The sequence below is a fragment of the Zalophus californianus genome, chromosome 1, assembly GCF_009762305.2.
Source record: "Zalophus californianus isolate mZalCal1 chromosome 1, mZalCal1.pri.v2, whole genome shotgun sequence".
NCBI lineage: Eukaryota > Metazoa > Chordata > Mammalia > Carnivora > Otariidae > Zalophus > Zalophus californianus.
The window spans coordinates 2,274,907-2,301,591 of NC_045595.1; the positions used below are offsets into that span (position 1 = coordinate 2,274,907).

Below are 26,685 nucleotides of genomic sequence, written 5' to 3' on the forward strand. Positions count from 1 at the left end.
GCAGAACCCTCTCAGCCCCCTGTACTTAGGGCGGGAGGGACCAGGACTGTTGGCGGGGTGGCAGAGACAGAGCAGGAGTGAGGTTCCCGCTTGGAAAGTTGGGAAGGCTTCCTAGATGTCATATAGAGGTGTTGAGGCTGGGGTTCTGCAGAATGCATGGGAGTTGCCTCATTTGAGCAGTGCATTTATACCACCCTAACCCAAAGGAGACTCAGAGCAAAGCTGGGGCAATGTTAAATCTTCCCCCGGGATGGAGGAGTCCTGGGCTCTGACTCCTCCCCTTGCGGAGTGGACTTCTGACCATGCCCATGCCGTGAAGTGGGGGGAGGGAGAGTCAGAAGAGAAAAGAAGGGGCCGCAGTGAGTCCACGATGGCCCCCGCTCTGCTCAGGGGGTTCCCTCATCTGGAAACTGGGGTCGATGACAGAATCTTCCAATAAGTGAAGGCTGATCGAGTATTTAAAACAACTCCTAGAAAATGCTCGGGGTGGGGGGGCACTGTAGGGCCACTGCGGCCCAAAGACCCTCTCTCCCACCCTGGCTTCACACTTCACAGGGGGACTCTGCATGCACTCTCCCTTCCTCCCCATCTTTGATCACTCATTGAAATGGCTCAGTCAGTAGAGCCTGTGACTCTTCTTCATCTTGGGGTCCTGAGTTCAAGACCCATGTTGGGCATAGAGATTTACTTTAAAATAAATTATATATACATATGATCGGGTCCCATCCTTCCTCTGCTCAAGAATCTTCCAGAGCTCCCCATCACCCTCAGAATAAAATCCAAACTCCTCCCTCTGTCTACACGATCTGACTACCGTCCCCTCCCTGTCCTCAGGTCGCTCCTTCCCCCTCACCCACTTCCCTCCAGCCTCTCACGCCCACTTCCCTCCAGCCTCTCCTGCCTCTTGATTGTTCCGCTAAGAGCCCAGGCAAGGTCCTGCCCCAGGACTTCAGTATGGGCTATTTCCTTTGCCTGGCCCATGGCGACTCTTCTCCCTCTTCCAGTCTTGGCCCCGAACATCACATCCTAGTGAGGCCCGGTCTCGCTAGCCTTACAGCAGCCCTCAACCCTCCTACTTGGTCAGCCCCCCTCATTTCATTTCCTTCAGTAAAGCGTCATCCCCCTCGGAACACTTAACTGATTATTTCAGTGCCTGCTCCATATATTGGTTGGGAGGATAAAGAGGCAAGCCTAGGGAGGGGCTCCATTTGTAACCTAGCTTGCAGGGATCCATGGCCACCTGAGGTCACACTTTCCTTGGAGGCCTGGGTTCGAATCCTACCTTGCGGCTGTGTCACACCGTGATTCTGTAAAAAAGGGGAATGATAGAAACTTCATGCTGTGGTCATAGGATCAAACGGCTGGACGGGTGAACTGGCCTTGCCTGTTGATCCCGTGCGCGTGCGCAGGGGGAAGCAAGCGGGGCCGGGACAAAAAGGCAACCTGTATTTGGGGAGCTCCAGGTCATTCCCCCTATCCCAGACCCCACACCCCCCACACCCGCTCCATCCCAAGTCCCACCCTCTCCACGGCCCCCACCTCTCCGCTCGCCCAGCAGCGGCATCCTGGCGAGCCCCACCTCCTGGTGAGCCCTGCCCCCATCCCTGCTCTTCGGGGGCTCCTCCCTGGACCCCAGATTCGCCCCAGTCCCCAGTAGGCATCGCACAGATGTATGTGGAACAGACTGCGTGGGCATTTTGGATCTTGCTTTTCCAGCCTCTGGTTTGCTTGTGAGACCTTTCATTCCTGTCTGGGCCTCGGTCTTCTCATCTTGCCAAGGGGCTGACAACCCTACCTCCCGCGGCCATGATTGCTGGGCCGCCTGGATTATTCCCTTGACCTGGTGTCTGATGCTCACAACAGGCCTGCAAAGTAGGGGATGCGAGCCTGGCAGCTGCCTCTGGGCTCTTGCCCTCACCCTTCTCTCGGCCTGAAGCCCCCCACCCTCCCTCTCCCTACCCGTCTTCCTGTCATCCAGGTCTCAGCTCAGACGTCACCTCCATGGAGAGAGGCCCCCTGTCATTCTCTGTCTCCTGCCCCTGTTGGATTTTTCTTTGTAGCATTTGACTGTTGTCTGAAATTATCTTATTTGCTGGTTTATTTGTTATCTGTCTTCCCTAGACACTGTGGGTTCCATGAGGGTCAAGAGGAGCTCCGTCCTGGGTCCCTGGGCACCCACCACAGAGCCTAGTACACAGCAGGCAGCCAATAAATGCCCGTGGCCACTCGGTCTGGCTTGGGAGCCGTTGGAGCGGAGGCGGCCCAGCCTAGAGACGCCTAGGGACCTGCCCAAGGTCACACAGCACCGGCGCTTGGGGTAAGGCTCCCAGCCGCAATGTTCAGGGGCCCCGGGGCCACCCCCCTCCCCGCCGCCCAGGTCGGCCAGACCTAGTGTCCGGTTACCCGCCGCCGCCGAGGCCGGGAAACCCACCATAGACCGCGCGGGCCGGGTCAGCGCGTTACCCAACAGGCCCGGTCAGGCCCAGCAGGGCACCGGGAGCGCGGGCCCCGCCCCTCCCCGGGGCCGGGATCGGGAGGCGGGGAGGGGAGGAGGAGAGAGTGGGGTGCGGGGAGGAGGCAACACTGGGGACAGGCGGAGGAGGGGGAGGAGGCGGAGGGTGGGCGGGAGGGGAAGGGTGAAGGGGGCGGAGAAGGAAGGGGCGGAGGGGCGGGGGAGAAGGGGTGGGGGGACGGAGGGTCAAGGGCGGGGGGAGGGGCGGGCTTCCAGGCCTGGCCGGCGCCCAGCAACGTGGCCCAGCGGCTGGGGTAGGTGGGAGAGGGCTGTGCGGGGGGGCATCGAGGGCGGGGGCGGCTGCGAGGCGGAGATGGCGGGGAGGGGACGCAGAGCGGGGGGGGGGCACACGGGGAGAGTAGGAGGGAGAGATAGAGAGGGAGGAGAGAGAGATCCAGACAGACCTCGAAGGACGGTGGGGGGCGGGGCGGGGGAGAGAGAGAGACGGGGAGACAGAGACTCTGGGACACCCAGAGCCAAGGGCGGAGACACAGCGAAGGGCAAAGGTAGTGGGGGGGACCCTGAGGGGGAGTCCCTGGCGGGCAGGGTGTTTTGCGTGCATGGGTTCCCTCCTGCAGCTCCTAATGTCAGAAAGCATCTGTAGAGGACATGGCCTCCTCCGGAGCCCCTGCCTCTGTCTTCCCTCCAGCCTGGCCCCTCCGTGTCCCTGGGTGTGCCCCTCCTCTGCTCAAACACCTGCCGTGGCTCCCAGGCTGGCAGGCAGGCCCCGGAGGAGGCGGCTGGCTTCTCTGCCATCTTCTCTCTTGCTCCCTAAATCTTCACTGAACACCTAACTGCGTGCCAGGCGCAATGCTAAGCCCCGAGATTTCAGTAATGACCAAATCGGACCAAATCCCTTTTGTCACGGAACTCAGAGTTGGGGGGGAAAGGGAGAACAAGGGAATATCTGTTGACTTAGGTTGTGTGCAGTGATTGATGCTGTGAAGATAAAGCAAGCAGGAGAGGGGGTGTTGGTGGTGGCGATGGCAGCGGGTGCCCGGCTCTGGGGACAGTGTGTTCCAGGCAGAGGGAAAGGCCCTGAGGTGCTCTCAGGCTTGGTCACCCCCAGGCACGGAAAAGAGGCCAAGAATGGTTAGGCTGAAGGCCTCCACAAGGGAGGGGGGCAGTGCCTCAAGGAGCACCCCTCCTCTCACACCCTCCTCAGCCCAGCCCCCTCCCTCTGTACCCTGACCTGCCTGCACCCCCATCCTCTGGAAGCCCTCCTCTCCAGCACTGGCTCCAGAAGCTTTCTCTTTCTCGTCAACAAAATGGCTCTAAGATCCTGGACCCTGTCGTTTGGGCCTTCCTACATCGGGATCCAGGTTCCTGGCTGTGTGCTCTTGGGCAAGTCACTACCTGTCTCGAGCCTCAGTTTCTTTATCTGCAAACTGGTCCTTCCTTCACAGGTCTTTTCATGAAGTACCTGAGAGATGGGGCGCCTGGCTGGCTCAGTCGGAAAAGCATGTGACCCTTGATCTCTGGGCTGGTAGGTGTGAACCCCACGTTGAGTGTAGAGATGAATAACAATAAATAAATAAATGTCAAAAAATGAGGAAGAAGGAATTAACAGAGACTAGTCCAAACCCTTAGCCAAGGCTGGGACCATAACAGAAGTTCAAGTCGTAGCTGTTTATGATTTCTGTTATCCTTATGACTCGCTTGGCCTTCCTGATTATTTCTGGTTGCTCCTAGTGGGGCCAAGAGCTCCTTTAGCTGCGCCGGGTGACCTGCCATGGCATGGCGCTGCCTTGTTTTGTGGCCTTGACAATTTGCTGCAGTTTTGCTGTCTGTCTGCAAAATGGGCAGAGTGACATCACTTCCAGGTTCCCGACCCCACCATCGGCCGGGCTTCTTTCTCCTTCTCCCCCAAGACTGTGCCCAAGCTGCCAACACCCGGAGGACTCAGGGAGGAGGAAGGCAGCAGGTGTACCTGGCCGGCCTGGATTGTGGCCGTTTCGTGCGCCACGCGGGGAGTTCCAGCTCAAACCAGAGGGAGGAGGGAGACGGCTAGGTCTCGGGGGCTGGGGTGCTCTCAGACCCAGGAGTCAGTGGAGGTACAGAGGGTTATATGGGGACAGGGGCTGAGTCCCGCTCAGGCGCCTGGGGCCTGTGGGATTCTCCCACACTGAGGACGTTAGGAGCAGTGTATGGACAGGAAATGGAGGCACAGGGGTGGGGGGGGCTCACACCCCTGATGCACACGGATTCCCCCTGCTAAAAAGGCTCTTCTCTTCTCAAAAGGAGAGTGGTGGGAGAAGGGGAGGAGCTTTGGAGAAGGAGCAGGGACCCCCTGAAGGGATGGTGTCCGAGGGGGGGGTGAGGTAGTCAGAAATGGGTGGGTTCATCGCACCCCCACTGCTCCCCCCTCCTGTGCCCAAGGAGCTGGGCGCATGGCCCTCCTCCCTCTCCTCCCTGGGCCCCCTCCCCGAGTTTCTCCGCCCCTCCCTCTCAGCTCCTTTCCCCCTCCCTGCTGCTTCTCTCGCGCTCCACCTTCCCTCCCCCGCACCCTCACGTCCCCCTCTTATCTCCTCCCCCCTCCCCTCCCTTCTTCCCCTAACCTCCTCCCCTCCCTTCCCTCCATTCTCTCCTCCTCTCCCCCCGCTTCTGCCCAAACTCCTCCACCCCTCCATTCTCTCCTCCTCCCCACCCCTTCACCCCCTCCCTTGTCTTCCTCCTCCCTCTCCCCCCTCCCTAGCCCCCCCTCCTCTCCCCACTCCCCCCGCACTCTCCCCACCGCCCCCTCCGCCCCCTCCGCCCCCTCCTCCCGCCTCATTAGGCGCGGCCGCGGCGCGGGGCCCATTAGCGGATCAATTAGCCGAGGTCGCCGGCGGCGCGGTCGTTAAGCGCAGGAGGCCGCGGCGGGGAGGGGGCTCGGGAGGCGGCCCTTCTGCCCGCCCCGGCTCCGCGGCCGCGATCGCGCACCCTCAGGACTTTCTCGTCACCCTGCCCCACAGGGGGCTCCCGGACCCTCCGCAAACCCTCGGGGGACCCAGGCCCGCCGGCGGGATTGGGGGGAGGGGCTCCGAGGCCCGGAGGAAGACCCCCGAGGTCACAGGCCCTCCGTGGCTGGGCAGGGCGCCCCTTCTCCGGAGAAGACCCCTGGTTTGGGGGTGCCGGGTTTGTGACCCCCCCCCCACCCCCCACGGCTCCCTTCATCTGCCAGCAACATCAGTAATAATAACATCAGCTGACAGCTTGTGAGCCCTTGCAGGCTTCCTGCTAATTCTCGGGAACAATTTCCCAGAAACTGAGGTCAGACAAGTGACTTCACTGGCCTCAAATCACTAGTCAGGGTCTGAGACAGGTACAAACTCAGGTCTGCCCTCAATAAATTTGCTAGCATTTATTGAGTTGCTTCTATGAGCAAATTAAAAAAAAAAAAATGCAGCCAACACTCCCCATCCCTCGTTCTCTATCAACACATTCTGGATTTTCCCGGTTATCTGTCTGTTCCAGCCAGAGGGCAGGAATTTATGTCTTCTGTGTCCCTGGGGCTCCGAGTAGGTCCCACTAAATGAATGAATGAATGTGCGAGTCCCTGCTAGAAGCCTTTCCGCGGATTAAATAATATGATTTTCATAACTAGGGCTTGTTCTGAGACCATACCCATTTTACAGATAGGGAATCCAAGATCCGGAGGGGTGAAGCCACTTGTCTAGACTATCCAGCCGTGAGAGCGAGAGCCAGGATTTAAATCGAGGCTGGAGGCCGCCGTCATGCCTGTCTGGGCCTCAGTCTTCTCATCTTGCCAAGGGGCTGACAACCCTACCTCCCACGACCATGATTGCTGGGCCGCCTGGATTATTCCCTGCAACCATCATGTGACATATTAATATGTTGCTTGTGCGGGACCTGGGTGGAGGGGCCACAGACCCCTGCTTTGGGGTAGGGTCGGGGGAGGACTTGAGAAAACTGATATCTGGAAGTCGTGGAGGATTACTACCTGGGAAGGGGGGGGGAGAAAAGAGGGAGAACACTGTTCCAGACAGACAGAACAGCATGTGCAAAAGGCCTCTAGGCAAGGAACAGCAAGATGGTTCCAGCCTGCTGGAGTCATTGGAGGGGTGGGCAGCAGGACCAGCTGCCATGGAGGCCCCCCAAATCTTTTTTATGATTTTTTTAAAAATTGTGAAATGTAACACACAAAAGAGGGCACAGATTGTAAGTGAACGATTTGATGATTACAGAGTGAACACACTCATGTCATCAGCCCCCAAGTTAAGAAATGGAACATGAGCCCCCTCTGCCCCTCCCCCGCCCTCTCGCAAGGGTGACCCCATGACACCTGACACTGTAGGTCACTTGGGCTTGATTTTGTTCCTTATATAAATGGAATCACTCTGTATTTACGCTTTTGTCCCCAGCTGCTTTTGTTCAGCGTGCCATGAGCGAGATGCGGGGTGTTGAGTAGAGCGGTGGCTCGTACTTTTTTTTCGTGGCTCTGTCGTGTTTCCCAGGCATGATGATGTCACAGCTCAGCCATTCGGTCGATGGGCAGCGGGTAGCTTCCGGTTGGGGGAAGTGGGGAGGAAGGACAGCAACTCTGGACACCCTTGTCCGTGCCTTTGTGGAGGTTGGGTGCGGCACGGCTCTGGGGGTGGGGACCCAGGAGGGGACTTGCTGGGTGCCAGATTGCCTTCCAGGTGGGTGCGACACTTGGCATTGCAACAGTTTTCGCTCCCCAAGTGTCCTGGGTGAGTTTGGGTTTTCAGCACAAGGATAAAATGCTAGGCAGGGAGCGACCCCCATCACATGGGCGTTTCGAGAGGTGCTATCATGGGGGGAGGGCCGGGACCCAGGGGGAGGCTGGTGGGACCACCCAATCATGCTCCCCCCTCCTCTCCTCTTTCCTCAGGGACATGAGCCGTTTCCCCAGAGGGTAAGCCGCCCACCCCCCCCATCCCCGTGCCCTTGGTTCACCTTGGGAACCTGCTAGATTGGGGGGCAGGTGAGAATTTCTTGGACTTCAAAGGTCCCCCCAGCTGCCCAGGTCCCTGAGGGTAAGGAATTCTATGCCGCCCCGCCCTGCCTCATCCTCAGCTTCGCCCCATATCCTGGGTGGGCAGCCTGAGGCCTCTTGGCCCAGGTGCCAGGTTCACTCCGGGAATCTCCTTTCCTTCTGGCTCCCCGGGTGGTCCAGCTGGGGCGTGGCAGGGAGACCTTCCAGAGGTCCTCCGGGGGTCAGGTTCAGCTGGGGGGTGGTCCTGTGTGTTCAGATCTGGAGAAAGGGTCTCTGTGGGTATGCAGCGGGGATGGATTCTGCAGGCTCAAAATCTTCTGTCTCTAAGAGAAAAGAACGCCACTTAGGAGCCCTCTGGCCTGGGGATCAGAAGTCAGCTCTGCTCAACTTCAAGCACCTGGGCCTGGCTGTGTGACCTAGAGCCTCCAGCTGACCCTCTCTGGTCTATGCATCAAGTTGGGGAGACAGCCCACGCTGGCAAGCCGGACTCCGCCCCCACCCCGCCCCCACCCCACCCTCACTCTCCCATCCTGGAAGGAGGCGGGAGCTCAGATGTGAGGGAAGCCCCCTCCTCCCATGGGAAGGGGGGCACCGCCGCAGCATCCCGCAACACAGAGGCAGGAACAAGGCAACCAACCTTCTCACATCTTTATTTGAAAGGCACAGCTAAGCCCACCCTCGATACAGCATTCTCCCTTCTCTCTGCAGCGATCAAACGACTGAGCACAACAGAAGCTGACAGTCTAAAAGGCTATATACAGACACAGGTGTGGGTGTTTGTTTTTTTAAAACATTTTTCTGTCTTTTTTTTTTTAAATATCCCTTTTCTTAAAAGACAAGCTAGTATACTGGAAAAAGGAAAAAAATAAAATAAAAACCAAGACAACTTGAGTACCCTCATCTTTATTCGGGAAGGGGAGAAAGGGAATTCTGGGACGCCCGCCCCCCACTCCTCCCCCCTGCTCCTGGCTAAGCTCACTCTCTCTGCCCCCTCTCTGGCGGGCGCGGGGAGAGGACAGGTGGGCGTGGGCTCTGGAACTAGCAGAGGAGGTGAGTGAGGCGGGAGGGACGTGGGGTGCCCAGGGCGGGAAGGGGCAGCTAGCGTGGTGTCTGCATGCAGTGCCAGGGTGGGAGGCTGGGGGCGTGCGCCCTGAGGGGCCCGGCGGGCCGGCGGTCAGGTGCACGGTTGCGGAACGGGGCAGTGCAGGGGTGCGGGGCTTCTGAGGCTTTGCTGTCTTCTGACCTGGCCTCCCATTTGTGCCTCCAGGCCTCAGCTTGCCTCCTGTGTGGAATGAGCAGGCATCCGCCCACTCAGGCTGCAGGGGAGGAGGAGGAGGGAGGCAGGAGAGGCGGAGGAGGAGGGAGGCCGGGAGCCGGGGGTGTGAGCGAAGCTAGGGGTGGTACACAGGCAGGGCTAGGACCCCAGCAGGCGGCTACCATAAATACTACCAAGTTCAGCCAAACCCGAGCTATACTGTGTCTTGCGCTAAACGTTCCTCTCTCTCCGTGTCTGTCTCCCCTTTGTCCCCCCCCACCCTCCCCATCCCGGCCGCCCGCTAATCCGACTTCTCGCCGTCATCCTCCTGGTGGGGGTCACCGTCGTGCCCATTCTTGTCTTCCTTGGAGAGGTGGGCCTGGGAGCCCAGCGCGGACAGCGAGAGAAGGCCGGTGCCGGCGCTGACCGCGGGCAGCGCAGGCGGCTGCAGCCCCACGGGCAACGGGGTCAGGGGCAGGGCCAGAGCCTGCAGCTGGGACAGCTGATGGGCTTGGAGCTGCTGCTGCAAGGCACACGGGAGGGAAGCATGAGCTGCCGTGGGCCCACCTGCCCACCCGCCTGCCCGCCCGCCCGCGACCCAGACGTACCCGGATGATGGAGTTCAGCTCAGGAGCGGTGACCTGCTTAGCCCTCTCGATGGCTCCCAAGACCTGCTGCTGGTGCTGGAAGGGGTGTGGGGTAGAGAGGAGCCAGGTGCTATATGCCCTGATCTCTGTGGGGGTCTGAGGCACAGAGCCCAGGGGAAGGCGCGCCCCACCATGGCTTTCCATCCCATCAGAAAACCCCTCCCTCCAGCCGCTTCTGTTCACCAAGTGGGATTCGCAGAAGGCCCAAAGGGGTTGGTGCCAGATACTTAAGAAAACGCCATCGTCACCAAAAACTAATGATGTAATATATGGTGATTAACATAACAATAAAAAAATTAAAAAAAAAAAAAAAGAAAACGCCATCGGGTGAGTCTAAGAGAAACCCTGGATCGTGACCTATTCAATGCGATACACCAAGAAGTAAATGTACAGTGCCCAACCTGGCCAACTGTACAGGGAAGTCTTGATCCTAAGCTCAGACTGTGCTCTGAGATCGGCTAACCCAAGCTCCTCTCCTTCTACAGCTGGGGAAGGCCCAGTGGATTCTGGCAGTGCTGGGGTATGAGTCTAGGTTCAGGGCAATCCCTCCCGGGGCAATTTATTGCCCACACCCCAGCCCTCCCTACGAGTCCATCCCTCCTGCCATCAGATGCTAGACTCTGCCAATCTCCCTTTTTGCCTTGCCTACCAGGAAGCCCCTGTCATGAAAGGAAAGCACAAGTCTAGGTCTTCAGGGCCCCAAGAACCCCCTTCTCTAGGGTTTTCATAGTGTCCTTCTGGAATTGTCCCTGAGCATGCAGGTCACCCGAAGGGCCCCAAGATAAAGTCAGGGATTAAAGAGGAAATGATGAAAGATCGACAGGAAACCTGGCAGAGAGCAGGAATGGCAGTGGGGGGAATGTGGAGTGGGCCCCACACCAAGAGTCTTAAAAATCCCAAAAAGCAAAAGCAAGAGCTCAGCGCATGGCTCCCCAGGGTGCGTGTCCACGGGTCCGTGTGTACATCTGTGTTGCACCTGTGCATGTCTGTCTGTCTGCATACGTGAGCTGAGTGCCTTCCCCGTACACACCCCCTGTGGTTTCTGGCCTGAGGCCACCCACAGGGCCTGGCAGACAAATCTCAAGAGGATTAAATGCAGAAGCAAGAAGGGGGAAAAAAAAATCTTGGTGTAGTCTTTGGCATATCTGACATTTTTACCCGTGAAATGACTCACTCAGGCTGGGAATTCCACAGCAGGCTGAGGCCCCTCCCTCCACCGCCCTGCACCCCTGGGGTTTCTCCAAGCTGGGGATTCTTCTGTGTCTGGGAGGTCCAGAGAGGGGAGGTGTGCGCCTTGGGCATCGAACAGCTGCTGCCCCAGAGCATGGGGGAGGCAGGGGTGGGGGGGGGCAGGCCCTGGAGCAAGTTCACAGTCCAACTACCTCCTCCTCCCTGCAGCCCCCGGGGCGCCACTCACCTCTTGGGAAAGGTAGGGTAGGACCTGGGCACAAATCCCATTCAGCCTCTTGACGATTTCAGCCTGCAACACACAGAGGCTTCAGTCCAGGGCAGGCAGCAGGGGGCAGGTGCAGACCAGCCCCGAGAGGCCTGTGAGGTTCTACCCAAGAGGAGGCCAACTCTGCCCAGGGTCAGATCAACACCTCCAGACTATGGGCCCCTGGTCAGCAGCCAAGGTGGGATCTAAGGCTGGCTCTCAGCTCCGCAGCTAACAGGGAAGGCTCAGGACCGATTCCAGGCTTGGGGGGGGCGCGGGGGTGCTAGGTGGGGGAGGGGCCAGGGGGCCACCAACATCATTATTTTTATGACATCCCTGATATCAGCCTACTCAGGGCACAGATGGCCAAAGCAAGGATAGAGGGCAAGGGGCAACCCCGGGGTTCGCAGTGTGCTGGCATGTCACCCTCCTCCCAGGGATAAACCTCCCAGGGAGGCCTGAGAAGGAACAGGGGCAGGGGTTCAGAAGGTAACAGGATCAGGTGTGGAGGCCTGATCAGACTTGGTGCGCAGCCAAGGGGCCGGGCCCACCCATCTGGGGTTGCAGAAGTGGGCGGGGGGGCGTACCTGCTTGTGCATCTCAATGTTCAAGCCATAGGACATCTCGTAGTACTGCATGGTGGGGAGACAGAGAGAAATGGGGGTGGGCAAAGGCTGGGGGGTGTGCCAGAGGGAGACACACACACACACACACACACACACACACGGGGTGGGGAGCATGAGGGCAGGTGGGAGGTGCCCATGCCGGGAGCAGAAGCCCGGGCACCTGGTGGAACTGCTTGCCGGGAGCTGGGGGAGCCTCAGGGCCCCAGCCAGGCCCGGCTCCCCTGGTTTCTGGAATAATTATCCAGCCCTCTCTCCAACACACATACATTCCAGGACTCCTAATCTTTTATCTTTATGTGTCTTGTCTGCGGGTGGCCCCAGACTCCAGGGAAGTTTGCCTTCCTGGGTATAAATAATCAGGATAAACAAAGCCTGCTGGGTCTGGCTCTGGGGTCAGTAGCCCCCCTCCTCACGCCCCAGATCTGACCCTGCCTCCTCCCCTCCTCTAAAGCCCCTCGTGGCTCCCCATCATCCCTGGAGGTGGGGCAGGGGAAGCCAAGTTCATTCCCAGGACTTCCCGTGGTTTCTTCTCTTTTGCCCAGCAAGCTCCTACTCATTCTTCAAGACCCTAGTTGCAATGCTCTATCCTCCATGTGGCCTTCCTCAGGCAGTGTGCCCCCCTCTGGAATCCCGCCTTCCTGGGTCGGTCCCTCTGCTCCAGCCCTCTAGGGCCAGGAGGGTCGGTGTCTGGCTCTCTCTGCCTCATCGACAGCCTGGGAGAGCTGGACCAAGGCAGGGGCTTTTTGATGTAGAAACTGCCACCTGGTGGGTAGGGATCCCAGCAAGTGATTCTGGCAATGCGCAGACGCAGGGTCTCAGATGTCAGGCAAAGAATGCGGTGTCACCCCTTCCCTCCCTCCAACCTCAAAGGATGTCAGCTTCCTGCTCGATGCCCGCCCCCCCCCTCCAGGAGTCCTCCTTCTGAAGCTTGGGCAAGGAGGAGTTAAGGCTGGGATGCCCGAACTGTGGGGGCAGGGAGGGGAACTGTGGGGGCAGGGAGGGATCCGGCAGCTCCCCCAGCCAGTTCCTGGCTTTGGCTTACACAGCAGCGGCCTCCTCTGTTGCCAAGGACAGCCGGGGGACCTGGCAGGCCCACACTGCAACCCGGTGGTTTGGCACCTGGGCCACTGCCTGGGCCGGCAGCCAGGCCAGCAAGGCGGCCTCAGCCAGGCCCCAGGGGCCAGCTGAATGCAGAGCAGACCCCGAGTCCTCGTCCATCCCCCAGGAGGTGGCTAGGGTTCAGGCAGCTGCCAGCGGTGGAGGAGGGTCTGGGGTCGCCCCCTGCCCTGCCCTGCCCTGCCCGACCGGGAGGCCAGCTTACCATCACGTAATGACGCTGCATCTCTGACTTCTCGCTGGCCAGCTTGTCACATTCCAGCTTCAGGCTGAAAAGAACAAGGGGAGAGGGACCAGGGGCCGGGCTGAGGTCCCCCACTGTGCGGGGGGGGACCCAGAGCTTTGGTGGAGGAGAAGGACGTCCTCCTCTGTGAAGATGGGGCGGGGGGGGTGGAGCTCAGGCTCCCTAACTGTAAAACGAGGATCATGAAATCACCCTCATAGATCTGGTGGCAGAAAAAGTCATGGGTAATAATATAGATAATAAAAGGCGGAGCAAACACGCGGACTGTGGGTCAGCCAGGGACTCAAAGAAACTTTTCCCTGTCCGGAGCCTCGATGAGATCAGTATTTGTGTCACCCTCATTTCACCGATGATGCAATGGATGCCCAGAGAGGCTGAGTAACGCTCAAGGTCACACAGCCAGAAAGCGGGCCTCAGAGGCCACAGTCCCAATCCCTGGGGAAAACTATCCAGCCGGAGAGGAAGGCACAGAAGCCACAGAAGGGCGGAAAAGGTGGAGGGTGGAGGGCTGGCTGGCAGGGCTCTGGGTTGGACTCACCAAGGAATCTCAAAGGGGGCCCAGCCCCTCTTATAGGCCTTGATTTCACTAGGGGGTAAAAGTTCCACTGTTGGGTAACAGAGATGGGTAACAGCCTCTCTCAGGCTCTCCCAGCAGGGTTGAGCTTAGGGCATTTCTCAAAGCCCACCCACCCCTGTCCCCAGTGAGGAGGGCAGAGAAAGACCTAGACAGCTGACAGCACAGACGCGAGCCAGACGCACTGGATTCACAGTTCAGCCCTGCTACCTTGATGTTGTGTGGCTCTAGGCAAACCCCTCTACCTCCCTGGGCCTTGGTCTCTGCATCGCCAAGTACCAAACTCCCAGGGTGGGGTGGTGAGAAGGAAACGGATTAAGACAAGAAAAGCTTCTGGAACAGGGCCTGGTATACAGTAAACACCCAATAAATGCTTGATCTTACGGTCCTCCCAGGAGCCTGGCGTTTCCCTCCACCAAACTGTGACTTGTACGCCCAGATTCAGAGATGAGCCACAGTTTCTGTGGCTATGCCCCCCACCCCACCCCCGAGTTTGTTTTCTCTCGTTTTCTTTAAAAAACGCTATTTGTTGACACCATTAAAACAAACAAACAAACAGAAAAGGTAATTTCACTCCAAACTATGAATTTCTGGCCCTTCTTGAGGGTCTGGCAAATCTTGGGTGCACCCCCAATGTGGCAGGACCCCTCAGTGTAGCCAGGCCTGCCAAGCCAAGTCCCTAAACGATCAGGGAACCAGAACAAAGTTCCTGGGGCCTGCCTTTCAACGGCCTGTGCCTATGTTTCCCTGTCTGGAAAATGGGCACAATAACAGGAAAACGTGGAAGATTGAACAACAGGATGTCGGCTCAGTATCTAGCACGTGGGGAGCATGGAAAGTACCCCGAAAAGGTGAAGTTTTTGAAAATATATGCATATATTTATATCTATTTCTCTTCTTCTTGGAGAAAACCCAGGCTCCTTCTTGGAACACTTTTGTGCCGGCAAACTGAGGTCCAGAGAGGGCCCAAGGCCCTGCTGGGATTTGTGATGGTGACCAAGGACTCCCTTCTGATTCCCAGGCAAAGCCCCCCCCCCCCCGCCCCCACTCTCTAACAGCGCCATGAGAATCCGCATTCTTCAACCCAGAGATTGGCTGCAAATCTGTTTGCCACTTCTCTGCTGTGCATCCCCAGAAAATCTCTAACCTCTCTGGGCTTAAATTTCTTTAACTGTGAGATGAAGACAGTACCAGGTCCTTCCCCTTAGATCCTGCACTTGGCAAGCCCTTTACAATGTTAGAACGTTAAATTCTGAAGGAAGAGCCACCTTTGATTATCTGTTAGGACGCTAGGAACTCCTCCAAAACTAAGCAGAAAGAAACAGAACAGGCTACAGAATGTTTTCTTTTGGAGGTGGGGAGGTAGAGGGTCCACCCCCCGACTTCTTGGGAGGTCTTTTATCCAAGGGGGATGGGGGTGGGGATGGGGAGGGACTCTGAAGCCACGCAGATAATGTTCTTACCTTTGAAATGGGCCGTCTTGACGTCTAGGTGAGTTTAATATTAGAAAGGCGCTCAGGACAGCGCCTACCACATAATAGGACGCTCTCTACCTCCATTTTTTTCAAATATATGTACGTGGCAGTGGCCACAACCTTCCCTCCAGACCTGGGTGGGGGGGTCTCCACCATCCACCCTGCAGGGCCTCTGGCCCCCAGCTCACCTGTGGTACTGAGCCTGCAGCAGCTGAAACTCGTCTTTTATGCGGTCGCAGGAGTCTGAGGTGGTGAATTTGAGTTGCTGGGGTAGGTGAGACGAGCCCTGTGGGGAGGGGGGCGGCCCCGGTCAGGGCCAGGCGGGGCGGGGCGACCCCCGAGGCAGCGGGCCGGCCGGCACAGCTGCAGCGCGCCCCCCCACCCCCCCCCCCCGCCCCACTTCCCGGGCCCGTGTTTACAGCCCCTGGCGCGGCCCCCGCCCTCGCTTCCTGCCCCCGCCTCTCCCGGGAGAAGGCGAGGGGGTGGGTGCGCCCGGAGCCGCCTGGTTCCCCGCCACCCCCAGGCTGTGGGGGTGCGTTTTAAGGTCCGCCCTTGGTGGGGGGCAGCGTGCGCCCTCTACCGCCCCTCCAATGCGCCGGGGGTGGGGTGTGCACATCCGAGAGCCCCAACTGCCTCTGCGAGGGGGGCAGAAGGCGTCCTAGAGTCCCCCTCCCCAAGTTGGTGGGGGCGCAAGTCCTCCCTGCAAAGTCCCTTCGGGGAAGGGGCCTCTCCCAGCGCCCGAAATTACCCGGGGGGGCCCTCCACCCCAGATTCCCAGCACCCTTCTTCCCCGCCACGCTCTTCCGGGAGGGGTGCGCCTCGGATCCCCCCCACTCCCAGGCCCCAAAACCAGCCCCGGTGCTCTGGGGCTCCCCGGGTGCCCCAGGCTCGAGGCCAAGGCCATCCGAGGCCCGGCCTGGCTGGGCTGGGGTGTGTGTGGGGGGGAAGCATGCCCCAGGGGCTGGGGGAGGGGGGAATCCGGGCCGGGAGCTGGAGGGCACCGGGTCTGGGAACTAGGGGGCGAAACCGGGTCGGGAGCTGGGAGAGAGACCGGGACCTCCGGGGGTGTTGGGGGGAGCCCGGGTGGTGGGGGCGGGGGAGTAGCTCTGAGCCGGGAGCTGGAGGGGACCCGGCCCAGGAGTTGGGGGAGGCGCCGAGCAGGGAGCTGGCGGTGGGGGGTGGGGGGAGAATGGCCCGGCCGGGAACCGGGGCGGGGGGGACGGATGGCCCGTCTGGGAACTGGGGTGCCAGGCGCCGATCTGGGGGAGGTGCGCGGGGCCGGGACCCGGGCGGGGGTAGGGAGGAATGGCCCACATGAGAACTGGGGGTGCCAGGCGCGGACCTAGGGGGATGCCGGGCCCGGAGCTGGGGGTGGGGGGGAGGCGCCGGGCCGGCGGGCCCCGCTTACCGAATGCCTGCTTTGTGGAAACATCATGTCAGTCGCGGCGGGGGGCGCGGGCTGCGCCCCGGCTGTGCGCCCCGGCTCGGGAGGCTCGGGGCGCCGGGCGGCCGCGCCTTTGTCCCGGCGCCGATCGGCAGCTCCCGGGGCCGCCGCCGCCGCCGCCTCCCGCGCCCGGCCTCGCCCGCTTCCTGCGCCCCCTCCCCGCGCGCCCGGCCCCGGCGCGCCCCGGGCCCCGCTTCCTGCGCGCCCGGCGCCCCTCCCCGCCCCTCCCCGCCGCCCGCCTCCCCGCACGCCCGGCCGCCGCTCCTATTGTCTAATGGCGGCAACGCCGGCAGTGGCCGCGGCCTCGGCTGCGCGGAGGCTCCGGCTCCACCTGCTGCCGCCGTCGCCGCCGCCGCCGCTGCTGCTTCCCGGGCCCCGTGCGCGCCGCCGAGGGGGGCGCGCGCCCGGGGAGGCCTGCGGATCCCCACCCAGCCCGCCTCCCCAGCCGGCCGGCGCAGTGACCTTGGGCACGGCGCGCCCCGCCCCGGGGCCACGGCCCCTCCCGGCGGGGTGGCGGGGTGGCCCGGGCCGCCGCCGGGCCTCGGTTTCCCCATCTGGCAGAGAAAGGGCCCGGCCGCCCCCATCTAAACCGCCGACTCTGTCATGGCGCGACCTGGACGCGTGCCAGGGACATGCTCTGTAACCTTGGCTCACTGGCTGTTTTCTCTCGGAGCCTCGGTTTCCTCTTCTGTAGAAAGGCCGAGGTAATCGCGCCGACCTCATGGGAGCCATCCCTTCAACGCACACTGATTGAGCGCCTACTGTGTGCCAGGCCCTGCTCCAGGACCTGGGGGTGGGTTGGGGGTGGGGGGTACAAAGTCCCAGCCCTGGTGGAGATGACATGAGACAGACGGACAAATGCACGAGCCCAAATCCCGGGCAGGTCAACCGGTGGTAACCGCTATGGGGCAAATGAAGCAGCAGGGAGAGCCGGTGGGGGGGGGGGGGAAGCGCCGGGGGAAGGTTTTAAACAGGGGACGGTCAGAGAGGCCTGCTGGACCTGAAGGTGAGAGAGAGCCCTGCTAGGGGTGGGGGCGCGGATGGCTTAGTCAAGGAGGCTGGAATAGCAAGTGCAAGGGCCCTGAGGCAGTACCGAGCCTGGCACGTCGGAGGCAGGGCCAGCAGCTTAACGCGTTCACCCAGGGGCCCTGCACTCAGAAGGGCCTGTGCTTGGGTTCATGACCTGCTGTTGTGGTCTGGAAATAGTTTTTGAACAAGAGGTCTCACAGTTTTGTTCTACATTGGGCCGAGCAAATTCTGTAGCTGGTGCCAGGCGCATGACGGATGATGCAGGGCCTTGGGGGCTGGGGGGGAGACTTGGGCTTTTACTGCAAGGGAGGCTGGGAGATGGGAGCCCTGGACGGGCAGGGCCGGCCTAACTGGGATTTTGATAGGATCTCTCTTGCTGCCATGTGGAGAACAGGCCCCAAAGAAGCTGGTGAAGTAATGCACAGTTAACCTGGCAAGTGCTAAATGCAGTCTCTTAATTACCACCACCATCACCATCATTATCAACTATGCGGCTTGCCTCTCTGGATGTGTATGATTTCTTGGGGCCTTGGGTTTTCCCAATCTGTAAAACGGAGAGTCCGGACCCCAGACACCTTTCCTGGGCAGATGAAAGACCAGAGAAGTATAAGATGAATAAGCAATGTGTAAGGTTCCTCCTATCCCTGCCCCCTCCTCCCCGCCAAAAAAACACAAAACCCTTCAAGATAAATGCTACTTTAATGTTTTTTAAAATAAAAAGTCATACCCCCCAAAAATTCATGCTGAGCAAAATATCTGGGTGTTAAATAAAAATGATATCTGATGGGGCCAGAGATGAGTAAGGAAGATGTGGGTCCCCCTCGTCCTGATGCTATAAGAAAAAAAGGAAGACCTTTTTGGAAAGTTCTTCAGTATTCCTATCGGGTTCTGGAACATGCAGACCCCACACATCATATCAGAGTCGCCGATGCAGATGGGCTATAGGATTTTTGGGCAAGGCAAAATGAAAATGCAGTGTCTCTTACTGAAACATTTTTAGGAATTTAGGAATTTCAAGATGTTGACAACACAGCATTAAACTGAGTTCAGGTCCTGTGGGACAGCATGAGCCACACGCCAGACACCCTTTCTCCTGGGAAGCCGCCTGTGTCTGAGCCTGATCTAGTATTCAGGTATTTGGGGATCAAACACTCCCATTTTAGCAGACCCCAGGCTTGGCTGGCAGGGCAGAGCTGGACACGAGAGACCCCCCCACCCCCAGCCCAGTGGGGTCAGGGCTGGGCCTTTCAGCAGGCAGAGAAGCCCAGAATTGTGTCCCAGACCATGAATAAAAATAAACCAACCAAGCTGTATATGTTTTTAATATGTGCCATGCTGGGCTTTAAGGATTTTAGCCTTAGGTATTATGACCGTTTGAAAGATGGGGGAAATTAAGGCACCATGAGGTGAAGTGACCTGGCCAAAGTTACACAGCTGGAAGGTGGCAGGGCCAGGATGTAAAGTCAGGTCCTTGGGCCTTTAACCACTATGGCACACAGCCCCTCCAGGTAGGGCATGGAGGCAGCATGGGGGGGGGGGAGGGTAGGTCGGAGAGGGCCAGGAGGCTTGAGGAAGCAGGACCCTGCCTTCTGGACTGCGACATTGGCATTTTACATGGAGGGCACTAGGGAGCCATGGGAGGTTTTAGAGCAGAGTTTCTCAGCCTCTGTACTCCTGACATTCTGGCCTGGATCATTCTCTGTGAGGGCCCATCCTGGGCGCTGTGGGGTGTTGAGCCGCATCTCGGGCCCCCACTCGCTCCATGCCAGGAGCACCTCCCTGCCCAGTCTTGGTAAGCAGCAGTGTGTGCAGACGTTGCTGAGTGTCCCTGGGGGCCAGATCGTCCCCAGCTGAGAAGCCCTGGCTTAGAGCAGCATACAGGGTCTGCCAGGTAGAAGGCTCTGCTGGTTGCCGGAACGGAGGAAGGCAAGGTGGGAGGCCGGGAGATGGGGTGGGGTGCCCACACTACAGTCCAGGAGAGGGTCTGGGGCCACTGCATGGAGGAGCGGTGGGTGAGGGAAAGGCAGGGAAGATGCCACAGCCCGGGACAGAATGGTCTTGACTAGATAATTAATACGGGGGGATTGGGGCTTTCGAGGATCTTACTGTCGGGCAGCACCCCTGCACACCCCTCAGCTCCCACCCATCCCCGACTCTGGGCCTGCGTCCTGGTGTTTCCCCTTCCCGGGGTTCTCAGGGCCATATCTGGGAGCAAGGCGGGGCAGGGATCTGTCTCATGGATCCAACCGTCTGAGACCAGCCTCGCAGCCTGCTTACAAATGAGCACTGGGCCCCACGGCCTCCGGGGCAGAGCCAGGCACTGGCTGGTGCATGATGGATGGGCTGCAGGGCCATTAATCACAGGCGGGGGAGGAAACAGGTGGCCACCGGCGGCTTGGCTGGGGACCTCCCTCTGGTAGGCCCGGTGGAGCTGGGGCCTCAGCTGTCCAGCTCTGGGTTTGAGCCTCTGGCCTGCCATAGCCCAGCTGGGTGACTTGGGGGCAGTGTGAGTTTCCCACCCTGCACCTCGTCTCCCCTACCCACCCCCAGCTGGAGCTGTTCCTCCTTCCCTCCCTCAGTAAGTGTCTCCTGCACCTACTCTGTGCCGAGGAGGATTCTAAGTGGAGGTTTAGGGTGCTGACTAAGGAGGATGAAAATCCCTCCCCTTGCAGAGCTAACAGGCTTTAAAAACTTGACTCAAGTCCTGTCTGTCCTCTGCCCACAGCCCTGCAGGGCTCCCACCTCCCTGGGGTAAGGGCCCAAATCCTCCCCGAGGCCCCCAAGGCCCTGCTGGAACTTCGAAGTCTCTCTCCCTCGCTCACTCTGCTCCAGCCAATCGGGCCTCTTTGCTGTTCCTCCAACACACAGGCCCAGACCTGTCCCAGGGCCTTTGCATAGGCTACTTCCTCTGCTCTGATAGGCATCCCCAAATGCCATTTTGGCTAATTCTTTCCTTTCCTTCCAGGCTTGGCTTAAAGGTCACCTTCTCAATGAGACCTCATTGTGACTTCCTTACTTAATTTTGGCGGGGCTGGGACTAGGGTAAGTGCAGTTTTGAGTGAGGCATTTTCTTCAGGCATAAAGTCTGAGGGGGTACCAAAAATCTCCGACAACATGAGACCCACTCTTTTAGTGCAAACTATTTTTCTTAATTGTGGTAAAATACATGAAAATTCACCATTAGAGACATTTAATCCATTCACCATGTTGTGCAATGATCATTTCTGCGTAGTTCCAGAACATTCTGTCACCCCAAAAAGAAACCCCATCCCTATCAGGGTCACTCCCCATCTTCCCCGCCCCCAGCCCTGGGCCCCCACAAGCCCCCTTCCCGTCCGTGGATGAGCCTGTTCTGGACGTGTCACCCACGTGGACTCACACCCCGCGTGGCCTTCTGTGTCTGGTTCCTTCCCTGAGTGTCGTGGGCTCGGCGTGTGTGGGCGCCTCGCTCCTTCCTGTTCCTGGCGGAGGGACACTCCCGTCGGTGGTGGACCACGTGTGCGTCTCTGTTCATCTGTCGTTGGACACTTGGGGTGTTTCCACTTCGGGGCCCCTGTGAATCCTGCTGCTGCGAACATTTGTCTATGTCTTTATGTGGATGAATAATTTCATTTCTCTCAGATATACACGCAGAACTGGAATTGCTGGGTCACCATGGTAATTCTGCTTCATTTGTGAGGAACTGCTAACCTGTTTCCCGCAGCGGGGCCCTGTCTCACATCCCACCCCACCCCCCAGCCGGGCAGGCGGATTTCGATTTCTCCACGTCTTTGCCAATGCTTACTGTTGTCCTCTTTTTTTTTTTTTTTAATTTTTAAAAAGATTTTATTTATTCATTTTACACAGAGAGAGAGAGAGAGAGCACAAGCAGGGGGAGTGGGCGAGGGAGAGACAGACTCCCCCCTGAGCAGGGAGCCGGATGCGGGGCTTGATCCCAGGACCCGAGATGGTGATCCGAGCGGAAGGTAGACGCTTCACCGACTGAGCCACCCAAATTTTGGTGTCCCCCCAAAATTTCGAAGTTTTAAATAACAGCAGGATCCAATCCTGCACTCACCACCCACTTCACCCGCTTCCCCCCTCCCCAGGCCTGCCCTCCCCAAACCGGTAAGGGCTCCACCTTCCCTCCTCTAGACTCATCACTATCTGACAGATGAAGGGTGTTAGGGGTTGATTTTGTGGGTTCTCTCTGCCACGGGAGTGTCAGCTCCAGGAGGCAGGGATTTTGGTCTGTGTGGGCCACGGCCATATCCCCAGCACCCAGGATGGGGCCTGGCTAACCCTAAGGGGCTGGAGGAGTGGCGAATGGGTGAATGAACACAGGACAGAACGAATGAATGGGTGCACCACCTGGAAAAGCACTTTGCACATGTGGCTGGCACGGGACACCTGGGTTCAAGGTGGGCGGCCCGTGGAGTCCGGTTGGCCAGGGTGCGTCACATGACATGCCCTGACGTCGGCACGCTCGGTGAGGCCTTCTGTGACCAGTTTGGTGGGAAGACAAAAAACACCATCATCCAAATCGTTCCTCGTTATGTCTCCCCGTTGATTATTATTTGAAGCATCCCATATGACTCTGAAAAAACCACGTTGAGCTATGGCCTTGTTTATTCACTGTCCGCCCATCATAGTAAAACGATCCAGGGGAGCCTGTCTCATGTCCTGGGCACCCCAGCATGCAGCGGGGATCTGGCCAGAGTAGCCCAGGTATTTCTGCGGTGAATGGATGACGCACTGATTATTTCCCCCATATTCCAGATGAGGACACTGAGGCTCAGGGGGAACGAGGATGGATTCTATTATTTTTTCTTTAAAGATTTTTATTTATTTGTTCATGAGAGACAGAGAGAGAGAGAGAGGCAGAGGGGAGAGGGAGAAGCCAGGTCCCCGCTGAGCAGGGAGCCCGGTGCAGGACTCAATCCCAGGACCCCGGGATCATGATCTGAGCCGAAGATAGACGCTTCCCCAACTGAGCCACCCAGGAGCCCCGTTAATGTTAATTAAGTAACAAAAGCAGGTATACTGTTAAGATCCTTGAGTGACCCCACTGGGTCCAGCTTCACAAATATACCCAGAATCTAGTTGTCCCTGGATCTGTCCCCCTTGGGTCACTGGATACGTGCTCCACTCTCTGAGCAAGCTCAGCTTGTCGTTCCCCCGCCCTCTTTCTGGTCTGGGCCCTCTCTCCCCGAGCCTGCTTCCCTTCAGTGGAGAATGATATTTGGGAACCAAGAACGGGGTGCCGGGTGCACTCAGACTGGAGGGGATTTGCTGCTTCCGGAACCCTCCAGTGAGCAGGGCTGAGCACTCCTATTCGCGCGTTGTCACCTAAATCTATAGCCTACCTATCAATCTATCAATCATCTATTGATCTTATCAGTTATCCATCACGTGGTTATGTATCATCTCTCCCGCCATCATCCACTTACCATGCTATCTATTACCTACTGGTCGTCCGTCTGTCTCTCAGCTGTCTGTCTTAGGAACGGTGAGTTCCTGCTGATTGCTCCAATCCTATTGCACGGCCCCAGGATTATTTCTTCCCTCTTTCCATAGTTTAACCCCTTCTCCAGCAGGGGAACCAGGCTCAGAGGGAGAGTTTTGAACACAGAGATGAGGTGGTGTCCCTCCCTAGATCCCCTCATACGTTTTATTACTTTCTTTTCTTTTTACAAAATAACTATGATTTTGCTGTGAGAATCTCCTGGATGGAAAACTAAATTGAATATTTATTCTGTCCATTTCATTATACCATGTATTGCAATTGCCTATTTAGTGAAAAAGAAACCTATAATTTTGGGCTTAAATTTTTTAAAATGTGGAACATTTCATGAATTTGTGTGACATTCTTATGCAGGGGCCATGCTATTCTTCTCTGTCTCATTCCAATGTTAGCGTGTGTGCTGCTGAAGAGAACACCCTAATATACTTACAATGAGACCCAAAGTTCCCCCTGCGGTCCCCAAGGCCCCTCATCACCTGCCCTGTCCTCCCCCCCCACCTCGCTCACTCTGCCCCAGCCACAAGGACCCCTTACTTCAACACACCAGGCCCATTGCTGCCCCAGGGCCTTTGCACGGGCTATGCCTGCCGCCTGGGAGGCTCTTCCTCTCGAAATCACCTGGCCCATCCCTCACTTTCTCACACGGGCCATCTTGGGCCTCCCTAGCATAGCCCGACATCCATCCACTCCCCTTCTCAGTTTTTCTTTATAAGAACATCTCTGTCTTTACATTTTCCTGTATGTGTTTATTGTCTCCACCAGAAGGTCAGCTCCACAAGGCAGGGATTGAGGCGTTTTCATTCCCTGCACAGAGCTTGTCACACAGTAGGTGCTCAGTAAATCTCGCTTGATGTGAAGAACGTCTTTCTTAGGATGAGGCCTCGCGCAGCAAGGCAGGCTGAGTCTTGGTCAGCCCGGGCCTTCTGCCGTAACAAAGCGCTGCGGCTGGGCCGCTTATAAACCATAAACCCTGATTTCTCACGGTTCTGAGCCTGGCTGGGAAGTCCACAACCCAGGTGCCGGGGGCAGATGAGGTCGCCGAGAACTCTGTCCCCGGCTCGCTGCAGGCAGCGGCCTCCGGCTGTGTGCTCAAGGGCCTCTCCTCCTCCGCGTGTGCACGTGGGCAGGGGTGGCGTCCCTCGCAAGGCCACCAGTGCTATCAGATCAGGGCCTCACCCTGTGACCTCGCTTTCCTTAATCACCTCCGACAAGCCCCACCTCCAAATGCAACCACCTGGGGGGTTTGGGAGGGCACAATCGCCCCCCCCCCCCCCCCAGCATCGTCCTCCTGAGTCCCGCTCTTTCAGCCCCGGGGTCAGCTGGAAAAGGCCTGACCAGTGCTGCGCGCCTTGTGCTCGGAGCATGTGCGGGGCCCTGGGGCCACAGGGAGGGCGATGGCAGGCCTGGCGCGCAGGCGCGGGAGGCGGACGTGAATCTGATGGCGGCCTTAGGCTCCAGCGGGGTAGCTCCCAACCGGGGAGATTCTGCCTGCAGGGGACGTTTGGCAACATCTGGGGACCTCTGTGGTTGTCACACTGGGACAGGGCTCCTGGTATGGAGGGGGTGGGGCCAGAGACGCCGCTCAGTCCCCCACCATGCCCGGGACGCCCCCAGAGAGTGACCCTGCCCAGTGTCAGTGTCAGCGGCGCTGGGGTGCGGGTTCTTGCTGCTCTAATGAGAGACAAATGGCAACTTTAGAGAAGGAGGCGGCGGCGGGGAGTTTCTTTCCAGGAGGGTTTATAACAATGGCACTGACCTTGGCTGGAGGCCGGGAGGTTGGTGGGGAGGGCTTCCCCCGAAAGTGAATGATGTGGGGGTTACCTAGGCGACAAGTGATGAGTTGGAGGAGGCAGCTCGTGCCAAGGCCCAGGGGCAGCGGGAGGGGCTGGAGGGGAGGCGATGGGGAGAGGAGGGGACAGGCCACCCAGGTGCTTGGACGCTGTGTTCACTTGGAGGCTGCTGGGGGGCCACCGAAGGTTTTCAGGTGTCGCGAGAGGGCAACACGGTCCCCTTTGGCTTTCGAAACCTCCCTGTGGCTGCTTCCAGGAGAGCAGGATGCGGGGTGGCACCAGGACCTCTGCGGGTCCCTTCCTCCATGGATAATATTAAAGATGGTGTTTCACGGTGGCATTGGTATACTGACAGATATAATCCAGGGCAGATGTGTGATGATATAGTCATGATTATTGTATTCATCATTTGCCTCTGATCCTGGAGGAAATGAAAACATTGTCATGGGCCCCTAAACTATCATGAGCCCAGACACTGCCTAATGGACATGCTAGGCCGGCAGCAGTAGCCCCCGGAGAGCAGAGGGGAGCTAGTTCCGGCCGGGGGTCGGGAGGGGGCGTTGATGGAGATTCAGGATGGGCAGTGCTGGGGGGCACGGGTGGAGCTGCCAAGAGGCGGGGTGGCAGGGACAAATGGCAGAGCCAGCGCCGAAGCGAGCCGGCCTGGGTGGCTCCATCGGTCAATCATCTCACTGTGAATCTCAGCTCTGGTCTTGGTCTCAGGGTCGTGAGTTCGAGCCCCGCGTTGGGCTCCACGCTGGGTGTGGAGCCGACTTAAAAAAAAAAAAAAAGTCAAGGAAGGGAAAATTAGACACACAAGACTTCACAGAAATTAAAAACTTCTGTGCATCAGAGGACGCCATCAAGAGAATGAAAAGACGACTCACAGAATGGGAGAACGTTGTTGCAAATCCTGACATAGTCCATTGTCCGAAATATATAAACACCACCACAAAATAAACCACCAGTGCCACCGTGGAACACCGTTGCCGTTGCGAGATTGAGCAGAGGACCTGAACAGCCATTTCTGCAAAGATGACATACGGATGGCCAGATGTCCCTGAAAAGACGCTCCACATCACTGGCCATCCGGGAATGCACTGAAACCTTAGTGAGACACCACTCCCCGCCCCCAGGATGGTTAATAGAAGAAACCTGAAAACACCCAGTGCTGCTGAGGATGCGGAGAAGTCGGAGCCTTGGTGCGTGGCTTGGGGGAGGGGGCAGCTACTGGGGAAGACAGTCCCATGGCTCCTTAAAAAGTTAAGCATGGAGTCACCCTCCGACCCAGCGAGTCCACCCCTGGATATGGACCCAAAAGAACTGAAAGTAGGGATTCTGCAGATGCCAATATACCCGTGTTAGCAGCAGAATTATTTACAGTAGCTTGAAGCAGAAACAAATATCCACAAATAGATGACTGGATAAACAAAAATGTACCATTTCAACCATTTTTTTAAAGTAATCTCTACACTCAAGGTGGGGCTGAAACTCACAACCCTGAGATCAAGAGTCCCATGTTCTATTCACTGAGCCAGCCGGGTACCCCTCAACCGTCTCTAAGCGCACAGCTCAGCGGCGTGAAGCACACTCACACGGTCCTGCAGCCACCCCCACCCTCCGTCTCCAGAACGTTCCATCTCCCCACACGGAGACTCTGTCCCCACGAAGCACGGACTCCCCACCCCCTGCCCCAGCCCCGGCTCCCACCCTCTCCTCTCTGTCTGTGTGGACGGGACTCCTCTGGGGACCTCCTGGGAGTGGGGTCCTCCTGCGGGATGTGTCCTTCCGGGTCTGGCTCCTCTCACCGAGCGCAGTGTCCTCGGGGTCCATTCACTCTGGTTGTTAGTACATTCACTGAGTTGTGCAACCATCACTACTGTCTAATTCCAGAACATTCCATCACCTGCAAGGAATCCCTTTCCCCAGAGTAGCCCCTCCCCATACCCCCCCAGCCCCCGGCCCCCACGAGCCCCCTTCCCGTCCGCGGATGAGCCTGTTCCGGACGTGTCACCCACGTGGACGCACACCCCACGTGGCCTTCTGTGTCTGGCTCCCTCCCTGGGCGTCGTGGG

The 26,685-nt window shown here is 58.4% G+C and overlaps 1 protein-coding gene, 1 long non-coding RNA gene and 1 other non-coding gene across 4 annotated transcripts; 1 reads left to right on the forward strand and 2 right to left on the reverse strand.

Annotated features, from left to right (window-relative positions):
• Nucleotides 1–2,692: 2,692 nt before the first annotated feature.
• Nucleotides 2,693–7,359, forward strand: LOC113916720. The gene is made up of 3 exons (XR_003518007.2): nt 2,693–2,766; nt 3,919–3,998; nt 6,130–7,359. It is a non-coding gene; the product is annotated as an uncharacterized LOC113916720 (long non-coding RNA).
• A 746-nt stretch (nt 7,360–8,105) lies between these two features.
• Nucleotides 8,106–16,445, reverse strand: TLE5 (TLE family member 5, transcriptional modulator). 2 transcript variants are annotated; one of them, XM_027583532.2, is made up of 7 exons: nt 16,253–16,445; nt 15,033–15,130; nt 12,757–12,820; nt 11,397–11,441; nt 10,792–10,854; nt 9,336–9,410; nt 8,106–9,250 (listed from the first exon to the last, which is right to left on the reverse strand). In XM_027583532.2, exons 1-7 carry the CDS (start codon nt 16,277–16,279, stop codon nt 9,029–9,031), a joined length of 594 nt encoding a protein of 197 aa, XP_027439333.1. In that variant the 5' UTR covers nt 16,280–16,445; the 3' UTR covers nt 8,106–9,028. The 2 variants fall into 2 exon arrangements, with proteins under 2 accessions (XP_027439333.1, XP_027439334.1); XM_027583533.2 differs by having other exon boundaries at nt 8,360–9,247; nt 16,253–16,416.
• Nucleotides 16,446–23,129: 6,684 nt separating this feature from the next.
• Nucleotides 23,130–23,236, reverse strand: LOC113919026. Its single transcript, XR_003518771.1, has one exon. It is a non-coding gene; the product is annotated as a U6 spliceosomal RNA (small nuclear RNA).
• Nucleotides 23,237–26,685: the final 3,449 nt, after the last annotated feature.